Source organism: Oncorhynchus nerka, linkage group LG14, assembly GCF_034236695.1.
Source record: "Oncorhynchus nerka isolate Pitt River linkage group LG14, Oner_Uvic_2.0, whole genome shotgun sequence".
Classification (NCBI taxonomy): Eukaryota; Metazoa; Chordata; class Actinopteri; order Salmoniformes; family Salmonidae; genus Oncorhynchus; species Oncorhynchus nerka.
Window position 1 is genome coordinate 59,630,606 of NC_088409.1, and position 11,176 is coordinate 59,641,781.

The following is an 11,176-nucleotide window of genomic DNA, read 5'->3' on the forward strand; positions in this document are numbered from 1 at the left end:
TTAATAATGAAAGATATGACCACTTTGCTGTTGAGCCTCCTTGTTCAGAAAATAAATCGCATTGAATTTCATCAAGATTAAAAGTTGTTTTATCAATTAAATATTTGCTGTCCTGAGTTTGACATAGCATGTGTAGGGGCGCGCCAGGCGGCCAATAAAGTAGGATACTACAGTATCGTCAATTTCCTCTGGAGGTTTTGTGCCCCTGAAGGTGAAGTGCTGAAGAAGGGAAGTAAAGAATAGGAAGAGCACCATCCTGGGAATCCCCATTCCATCTCCCAGGCAGGAACGCTTCCCTGAGGGACAATGAGAGAGGTTACCTTCAGTACTCAACCTACAATCCTGGGACTGAAACCTACACATATATTTCACTGGTCATCCCCAAAGCCAACACCTGCTTTGGCCGCCTTTCCTTCCAGTTCTCTGCTGCCAATGACTGGAACGAATTGCAAAAATAACTGAAGTTGAAGACTTACAGTGGGGCAAAAAAGTATTTAGTCAGCCACCAATTGTGCAAGTTCTCCCACTAAAAAGGATGAGAGAGAGTCCTGTAATTTTCATCATAGGTACACTTCAACTATGACAGACAAAAAAAGAAAAAAAATCCAGAAAATCACATTGTAGGATTTTTTATGAATTTATTTTCAAATTATGGTGGAAAATAAGTATTTGGTCAATAACAAAAGTTTATCTCAATACTTTGTTATATACCCTTTCTTGGCAATGACAGAGGTCAAACGTTTTCTGTAAGTCTTCACAAGGTTTTCACACACTGTTGCTGGTATTTTGGCCCATTCCTCCATGGAGATCCCCTCTAGAGCAATGAAGTTTTGGGGCTGTTGCTGGGCAACACGGACTTTCAACTCCCTCCAAAGATTTTCTATGGGGTTGAGATCTGGAGACTGGCTAGGCCACTCCAGGATCTTGAAATGCTTCTTACGAAGCCACTCCTTCGTTGCCCGGGCGGTGTGTTTGGGATCATTGTCATGCTGAAAGACCCAGCCACGTTTCATCTTCAATGCCCTTGCTGATGGAAGGAGGTTTTCACTCAAAATCTCACGATACATGGCCCCATTCATTCTTTCCTTTACACGGATCAGTCGTCCTGGTCCCTTTGCAGAAAAACAGCCCCAAAGCATGATGTTTCCACCCCCATGCCTCACAGTAGGTATGGTGTTCTTTGGATGCAACTCAGCATTCTTTGTCCTCCAAACACGACGAGTTGAGTTTTAACCAAAAAGTTATATTTTGGTTTCATCTGACCATATGACATTCTCCCAACCTTCTTCTGCATCATCCAAATGCTCTCTAGCAAACTTCAGACGGGCCTGGAAATGTACTGGCTTAAGCAGGGGGACACGTCTGGCACTGCAGGATTTGAGTCCCTGGCGGCGTAGTGTGTTACTGATGGTAGGCTTTGTTACTTTGGTCCCAGCTCTCTGCAGGTCATTCACTAGGTCCCCCCGTGTGGTTCTGGGATTTTTGCTCACCGTTCTTGTGATCATTTTGACCCCACGGGGTGAGATCTTGCGTGGAGCCCCAGATCGAGGGAAATTATCAGTGGTCTTGTATGTCTTCCATTTCCTAATAATTGCTCCCACAGTTGATTTCGTCAAACCAAGCTGCTTACCTATTGCAGATTCACTCTTCCCAGCCTGGTGCAGGTCTACAATTTTGTTTCTGGTGTCCTTTGACAGCTCTTTGGTCTTGGCCATAGTGGAGTTTGGAGTGTGACTGTTTGAGGTTGTGGACAGGTGTCTTTTATACTGATAACAAGTTCAAACAGGTGCCATTAATACAGGTAACGAGTGGAGGACAGAGGAACCTCTTAAAGAAGAAGTTACAGGTCTGTGAGAGCCAGACATCTTGCTTGTTTGTAGGTGACCAAATGCTTATTTTCCACCATAATTTGCAAATAAATTCATTACAAATCCTACAATGTGATTTTCTGGATTTTTTTCTCATTTTACAGGCCTCTCTCATCTTTTTAAGTGGGAGAACTTGCACAATTGGTGGCTGACTAAATACTTTTTTGCCCCACTGTATATCTCCCTCACTAACTTTAAGTGTCAGCTGTCAGAGCAGCTTACCGATCGCTGCAGCTGTACACAGGCCATCTGTAAATAGCCCATCCAACCAACTACCTACCACATCCCCATATTTGTTTTGTTTTTCTGCTCTTTTGCACACCAGTATTTCTACCTGCACATCCTCATCTGCGCATATAACTTTAGTGTTAATTGCTAAATTGTAATTACTTCGCCACTATTGGCCTATTTATTGCCCTACTTCCTTACTTCATTTGCACACACTGTATACAGATTTTTCTATTGTTTATCCCATGTGTAACTCGGTGTTGTTTTTGTCACACTGCTTTGCTTTATCTTGGCCAGGTCGCAGTTATAAATGCGAACTTGTTCTCAACAGGCCTACCTGGTAAAATAAAGGTGAAATAAATAAATAAATAAAAAAACAAACACATTGGCCTTGTTTGATATGCAAAACATATCAAACAAGATTTTAGCAATGTGTATGTATATTGTGTGATGATGATGATGAGGCTTTTCCTCTGAGAGCTACTATGGAGTGGTTCTTGTTTTCACAGTCTCGTATTATTTTATTAGCCACTTGTAACATGATCTTACCGAGTCCAAAAGCAAGAAATCCATTGTTTTCCTTAAAGCGTCCATTTTCATCCAGGAAGTTCTCTGGGTCAAACTCATCTGGCTTCTTGAACAGTTTGGGGTCAAACAGCACAGAGGACAACAGTGGAAACACCGTGGTACCCTGGAAGAATTACAAAAGAGCACTTACATAAAACAATTGGCAGTTTAGCAGGTCAAAATAATAGACGTTTGGGATAGGTTTTCAGAAATGGTGGTCACCTTTGGGATGTGGTAGTTGTGGAACGTTGTGTCTTGGGTCATTTGGTGAGGGACAGCAGTGGGAGCAAGACACATACTTCTCTGAATTTCGTGGATGACAGCGTCCGTGTAGGGCATCTTATGTCTGTCGTCAGCCGCGGGGACTCTGTTCGAGCCAATCACCTCGTCTATCTCCTTCTGAACTTTCTCTGAGGAAGAGAGACAGTCATAGATGTTCATAGCATTTGGGTTCTGTCATGTATGTTTATATACCGTGTTTATAGTGTATTGAGAATGAAGAAATGCCAGCATGTATGTGCTGCTTACATTGTATGTAATGTAAACTCTCTGTTGCAGCTCTTCTTTGGCTGGTTTTCCAGACCCATATTGTTCCTCTGACTAAAAACATGTTCAATAGGGAATCTCCATTCATTATAGTGCTTTTTAGTCCAGGAAAAGGTTTAATCTGCATCCTGGAAACTGGCCCATTAAGTTGGGTTGCAGTATTATTTGCTATATTTGCAATAAATGAGTATAACTTCAATAACAGTGATACAGAAGAGAGGATACCTTGTATGTCAGGGTACTTGATCATCATCAGACAGGCGTGTGATAGGGTGGAGGACAGAGTCTCTGTGCTGGCAGCAAACAGATCCCACACACACGGAAACAAGTTGTCATAGTTGAACTCGGTCCCTGGCTGATCTTTCTCCTACGGAAAGTTGGAAGATACCTCTAAATCATACACTGATAGGACATTTATGAGAAAGTTTGTGAGAAAGTTAGACTTTGCAAAAAGATTCAGACACAAGTAATCATTGATCATATATTTAGGAAAACAGTGCTTTCTTGTGGCTAGTTGGTGCTATTACATATTTTTGATAATGTAAGGGGTTTAACATTAAATTCCAGAAATCAATCACTGTTTTACCTCCAGCATTTTAACCAGGAATACATCAAAGTAGTCCTGGGGGTTAGAGGTGTCCAGGCTTTTAAGGCGACGATCTGCTTCCAGTCGTATGTAAGCTTTGGCCTTGTCTATGGCCTTAAACAGCTCTTGGTGTTTTCCTGGAAAGCACTCAACGATTCTGGGGGAAATGTTGTACAGCTGGAAGAGGATCAACATAGGAAACATGGGAAGGAAAGGGTGGTTGTTATACTTTTGTTATCATTATCCATTTTGGCAGGAAGAACAGGTGTAGATAAATAACAGGCATATCATAAGAATTCACCCCCCGTGGATTTTTTCACATTTTGTTGCATTACAAAGTGGGATTGAAATGGATACACTTGTGATTTCTTTGTCACTGATCTACACAAAATACCTTATAATGTCAAAGTGAAAAGAACATTCTATAAATGTTTTCATATTAATACAAAATAAAGAACTAAAATGTCTTAAGTTATAAAAGTATTCAGCCTTTGTTATGGCAAGCCTTATTAGGTTCAGGAGTCCAAATTTGCCTAACAAATCATATAATAAGTTGCATGGACAATAATAGTGTTTAACATGATTTTTGAATGACTCAACCATCTTTGTACCCCACACACACAATTATCTGTAAGGTCCCTCGGTTGAGAAGTGTTTTTCGAGCACAGATTCAACCACCAATGCCTTGCAAAAAAGGGCATTGATTGGTAGATAATTACTATTTATTTAAACAGACACTGAATATCTCCTTGACTGTGGTAGTTATTAATTAGGCTTTAGATTGTGTATCAATACAACCAATCATGTTTTTTTTAAAGGGAAATCGCTGAGCAGTTTCCTTCCTCTCCGGCAACTGAGTTAGGAAGGACACCTGTATCTTTGTAGTGACTGGGTGTATTGACACACCATACAAAGTGTAATTAATAACTTCACTATGCTCAAAGGGATATTCAGTGTCTGCTTTTACATTTTTTTTACACACCTACCAATAGGTGCCCTTCTTTGCGAGGCATTGGAAAACCTACCTGGTCTTTGTGGTTGAATCTGTGTTTAAAATTCATTGCTCGACTGAGGGACCTTACAGATAATTGTATGCATGGGGTACAGAGATGAGGTAGTCATTCAAAAATCACGTTAAACACTATTATTGCACACAAGTGAGTACGTGCAACTTATTATGTGACTTGTTGAGCACATTTTTATTCTTGAACTTATTTAGGTTTTTGAATAGTTATTGACTCAAGACATTTCAGCTTTTAATGTTTAACCTCAAATGTAAAATGTAGGTTTCCGCCTAAATAGACATACCCAAAAGTAACTGCTATTCATGTCTAATTACATGATTCGGACATGCCAAAACGTGGTATATTTGGAAAGAAGACATTGGGAGATTATGAGGAAATTATCAGAAGATGCATAGGAGTTGTAGTTCAGAATACACAAGATCAAGCACACATAAAATAACAGTTTTTTTTTGTTTTATATTTTGAAAGTCATCTTTCATTGACAAGCTATAAGTGAATTATTGATGTTCAGAGCTGGAAACACATCAGACGGCTTTCCACAACATGTGAACAATATCAGAAAAAAATGGGATTGATAGACCTAACAACTAGAAATGGGCAGATGTTTAAGTAAGTGGTGTCAGGTGTGGTCACGGGCCGTTTCCAAGTGTCCCTAAACCTCTCCAAATGGCATATGTCTGTAAATTAGATAATACCAATGCTATTACATATTTGCAATCCCGAAATGCTATTTGTTCAGTATAAAAACCATTTCTACCATGTCAACCTAATTGTGGTGTTATGTTATCCAGGGTACATTCAAGTGTCCTTTCAACCACTCCAAAGTGTCCGAATGTGGTAATTGCACTGTTTTTGCACACTGGATGTGCCTAAAAATTATTGTTCACTATAAAAACTACATTTCTACAACATCAACCTCTCTCAAACATTGTGGTGGTGTCCGGGGACATATAGAGGATATCCAAGAGTTTTTTCAACCTCTCCAAAGTGCCTGAACGTTTAGCCTAGACATATCCAATGTATTGGTCCCACACACTAATTAATTGTTTACAAAAACAATATAAAGTTAACAGATATATTCAAAAAAATATATAAAATATCTTATTAAACACAAACTTGGTTACACACGTGTCCTTCACTAAAAAAGGTGCAAAAATATAAATAATCTGAACTATTTACAAATGGCATTTGTGTTTGTTTTACAACCCAGGTGTAGATGATTATATTTCACATTCACCGTAGCTTGTCCATGTCGTGATAGACTTTGAAGCAGTCCATCTCTGCCAGGAAACAAAAGGCTGGCATTTAAGACAAAAGATCAGCCATTTCACCTTCCCATCATGTTTTGTTCAATGCTTGCAGTTCTTCCTTTAGTCTTTTGGCATGTGTGTTGGATAGTGGCGCTCACCTTGAGTGTGGGGTCTTGTGATGGTTGTGAGGTTTCTTTGGACCCCCAATTCAGCCATCTCTAAAAACCAGCTGCTCTCGGAAGGAGGGGTTTGACCTTTTGCTTTGGCCATCTGCTTGTGGAGAATGAAAGCATTTACTGTAGCAATGTCCACAAAGTGGTAAAAAAAAAAGTATTATACCACTTCCTGGTCTTGTGGAGGACCTGGTAGTAGACTATGAAAGCATCAGATAGGTCGACACACCACATGCTGGCATTGTAGACCTTCACAGAAACGGGGACATTCTTCCTTTTTCACCCTTCTTGAGACATGGTTGTTATTGAATACCTTATGCTGTGTGGTGAGCATGGTTACTTCCCTAGTGTCCTTCCATTTCACAAAAAGCAGCTTGTTAGTCCTGTTCCAACGTATTGGTCCCCCTCTCCGCTGTCTTTGTCATGTTGTTTACCTTGGTCTTGGGGAAACTGTTAGGACAAATGGTGACACAAGCCCTATTTTCTTTTTCAAGAGGGTGACTGACATAGCAGTGGGGGGTGAAGACCTTGACCGGCAGGGGTGCTTGCTGGGGAAGGGTGGCTCCCAAATGTCATGCATCCTCCACTCTGTGGTGAATAAAATACAGGGATATATTGTTGTAAGACACACATAATTACTGTTGACTAAATTCACAAAACAACATTACTGTAAAGTAAAAACACCAAGCCTAAACTTTATCTGTACGGTGACTCACATAGGTGTGAAGCACACACAGTGCAATCAGTGACAGTTTGGAGGTGAAAAAGACAAATAAACAACGGCCATGAGAGTTTAGTGGCCTTTCCAAAGGATGAAACTAATATGAAACATAGACAATAAATAATTTAGAATTATGTAACATTGAAATGACTTGTTACATAGGCCTATGTAAACTAAATCCAAAGCACAAAAAGCATACAATTTAAAAATGAAATACATATACTAATTTAGCTATATAAAGGAATGGAAATAATTTACTTACAGATCTAAAAGTGGATCCAATCCTTCTAGAAAGCAGTCTTCGTCGGCCGAGTCGAAATACTCATTGTCCAAATCGCTCCCCTGATCCGAGTCCAGTATTTTATTTAAAGTTTCTGTCGGTATACTTATTCATAGCTGCCTTTTTTTTAGCTGTTTGACATTCTTAGTTTGGCCAACAAAAAAATCCCCCTTGAGAAGCGATCTTTTATGCTAAAGAGATTAAATTAAAGCGATGAAATCTGTTGACAATGTAATGCAGTGTGCTTGGTGCTTCTCATCTCTCTTAAAATAAAAAATTTGACTCTCGGGGCTGGTGATCAATAACGTTAGGTCACAGGCAGACAAAGAAGATATCCTCATGATCTGTGGAATCCCGGCTTTCGGTGTGAATCGACGTATTCCGTGTTTATGTTGTTTATGCTCCACAACGCTAACCAGAATGTAGGTGGCAGCCATCTTGAAATGAGGTCATTGGCTCGGCCTGCCCTTGTACATTCGCATACCCATTTATGATAGTAAGTAACACCAAATATTTTAAGGCACAGATCAATAGCCAATATATTCAGCTTTCCGCAGACACCCTGCTTTTGCAGATAGGGGCAACCGTTCTCATATCAGACTGAATTGAATAAAAAATCTAATAGGGTCCCCAAATATGGGGACTTTACATTTAAGAGGTTAATTAATTTGTAGAAATGTATAAAACACAATTCCACTTTGACATTATAGGGTATGGTGTGTAGGCCAGTGACATGTTGTTGTTTTTTAAAATTCAGGCTGTAACACAATTTTTTTGGGAAGAAGTCAAGAAGTGTGAATACTTTCTGAAGGCACTGCATGTGCTACCATACCATTGACACTTTGCTTTTTAGCATGTCGAAGTATGTATACACAGGCTTGTAGAAGATCTGAAACTCTGGGTCGTTGTATTCAAACCTGCGCCCAAGGACTATGGACCAGAATAGGTTGATGATAGTATGGAACAGGAGCTCTTTGGGGTTCACAGTGGAATCTGGAAGAGACAGCAGACAAGCATAAATACGCATGCATGCACACCACAGGAGGTTGGTGGAACCTTAATTGGGGAGGACAGGCTCGTGGTAATGGCTGGAGCGGAATTAGTGGAACGGTATCAAATACATCAAACACATGGTTTCCATGTCTTTGATGCCATTCCATTCATTCTGTTCCAGCCATTATTATGAGCCGTCCTCCCCTCCACAGCCTATTTTGATGCACACACACACAAACAGATGTCACAGACTTAAACAACATACCTCCATATTCACTGAAGGCTTTCACTAGACTCTTAGCTTCCTCTTGGACCCTCTCCTCGAGGCTCCTGCATCCTATTCCGAGGTTTTTCAGGGACGTCAAGGAGAAGTTGCGAAGAGTTTTCCATCTCTGCCCATTACTTGATCCCACCCCTAGATTGATGAATACGACAGGCACAGACAGATAGGATGAATATAGCACAGTAGTTCCCTCTTCTAAGAAAAGTCCATTTTCACAGAGATTGACTATGACACGTGTGTCACACCATCCCTCTTCCATTAATTTCACTCACCGTGCTCGTTAAAGAGTTTCAGGGTAATGGCAGGGTTGGCTCTTCCATTGAACTCTTCTCCTTGGTCTACCAGAGCTTCCTTGATGGCCTGATAGCCAGAGACCACCACTACAGGTTTGGGGCCCAACCACACAGTAAACACTGAGCCGTATTTCTTACTGAGCTGATGAGAGGAGGTGAGAGAAGAAGAAGAAGAATATAACTTATAACTGCTTCATGATCTTAGTACAACTGTCTTATCCCCACACAACCCCAAATTAGGCTGTTTAATCCCATTGTCTCTAAACAAACGATCAGGGTTGGGTAGATTACTTTCTGATTGTTGCTAGGTACCTGCCCCAAATTATAATCAGTAATGTAACTTTTGGAATATACAAACTCAGTAACATAATCTGATTACTTTCAGTTACATTTTGGATTACTTGCCCCTTTAAGAGGCAATAGAAACATATAACAATTATCCAACAAATGGATTTGGTGTGTCATCATATTGGTCTCTGATTGTTCCACTTGCTCCGGTGGAACAAACTTAAACTTTTGCCTTTTGTAAACGCTGAATTGAATGTCATTTATGGGGGAACAAATGTTGTTGTCTTTCTCGCATTCATCCTTTCTGAATTTAAAAGTAAACCGATAATCAATCATCTCGTTTTTCAAAAGTTGCTCTAATCTGATTACAATCATTCGGGTGGTAGCGTAACTGACTACAGTTAGTTTTTGTTGTAATCAGACGACATGTATCTGATGACAGCACATGTAATCAGTTACTCCCCAACCCTGCAAACAATGTATACTGCAGCTTCAAATGATTAGAACTATGATATTGATCTATGACTGCAGCGCTTGCCTCCATAGCTCCATCTATGACTGAGAAAATCAGACAGCTTGTGGCTTTTAACTGACCTCCATGTAGGACTTGTCCGGTCGTTTCAGATCCATTTGTAACAAGTTACCAATAAGAGGAATTAGTGAGGGACCCGGTGGCAAATGTCCATAACTTCTCTGTTTCCCCATGTACTTCCAAAGTAAAATAATAACCGCTATGGCCATTATTATGGACAAAATGTCAGTCTGCAGTACATGTTGTAAGTCCATGTTCAAGTCACTTGAGGATTGAGATGTGTCAGAGCAACGTGGCAGTTACTCTTAGCTATGTAGGCAGAGAGAGAGAAAGACCACATGAAACCTAAAAAAATAAAAAAAAGCTGCTACAGGTTAGCTGTGGTTGGAAGGTAAACAGGGAACTATACTTGAACAAGAAAGACGTGTTCCCACAATACCTTTAGGGTATGTACACCCTCCTGCACTGTATATAGCCTATTTTAACAGACGACTTGCATAACTGTTTTGTAAACATTTTATGCAGGCAAAATCATTGAAGGAAATACCCGCACAATAGACAGCTTCAAATCTAATTGTATTGGTTGCGTACACATATTCTGCAGATGTTATTACAGATGCAGCGAAATGCTTATGTTTTGTAGCTCCAAAAGTGCAGAACCTAACAACAAAAACAATACAAACAAATACAAAAGATAAAAAGAAAGTAATTAAAAAATATCGTAACGAGCAATATCAGACTCCAGAATATGAATGTATATGTATATGCTTGTGTGTATCGAGATTATGGACAGTATGTGAATAGAACACGTGTGTAGTTGTAGTTATATAGGAAATAGGAGCCTTGACTAGAATGCAGTAAATACATATGAGGTGGGTAAAACAGTATGCAAACATAATTCAAAAACCTGTGTTATATTACTATGTATAAAAGGCAGCAGTTTATAAGGTGCAGAGTAAAGTACTGGGTGGTAGCTGGCTAGTAACAGTGACTAAGTTCAGGGCAGGGTACTGGGCGGAGGCTGGCTAGTAACAGTGACTAAGTTCAGGGCATGGTACTGGGCGGAGGCCATCTAGTGGTATCTATTTAGGAGGCCAGCTAGTGGTATCTGTGTGAAAAAGTAATTGCCTCCTTACAATCAATAACTGGTTGTGCCACCTTTAGCTGGAATGACTGCAACCAAATGCTTCCTGTAGTTGTTGACCAGTCTCTCAAATCGCTGTGGAGGATGTTGGCCCACTCTTGCATGCAGAACTGCTTTAACTCAGCAACATTTGTGGGTTTTCAAGCATGACCTGATCGCTTCAAGTCCTGACATATTTCAATTGGGATTGGGTCTGTATTTTGACTAGGCCATTCCACAACTTAAAATGTGTTGCTTTTTAACCATTTTCATGTAGACTTGATTATGTGTTTTGGATCATTGCCATGTGTAACGTTCGTCTTCCTCCTCTTCTGAGGAGTAGCAAGGATCGGAGGACCAATGCGCAGCGTGGTACGTGTTCATGATGAATTTATTAAACACAGAACACTAAAACAAAAA

General features: G+C 40.1%; 1 protein-coding gene across 1 annotated transcript; it reads right to left on the reverse strand.

The window, feature by feature from the left end:
• Positions 1-20: 20 nt before the first annotated feature.
• On the reverse strand, positions 21-9,906 carry LOC115141561 (cytochrome P450 2M1-like). The gene is made up of 9 exons (XM_029680541.2): positions 9,696-9,906; positions 8,793-8,955; positions 8,503-8,652; positions 8,077-8,237; positions 3,796-3,972; positions 3,435-3,576; positions 2,886-3,073; positions 2,646-2,787; positions 21-296 (listed from the first exon to the last, which is right to left on the reverse strand). Exons 1-9 carry the CDS (start codon positions 9,885-9,887, stop codon positions 97-99), a joined length of 1,515 nt encoding a protein of 504 aa, XP_029536401.2. The 5' UTR covers positions 9,888-9,906; the 3' UTR covers positions 21-96.
• Between the last annotated feature and the right edge of the window lie 1,270 nt (positions 9,907-11,176).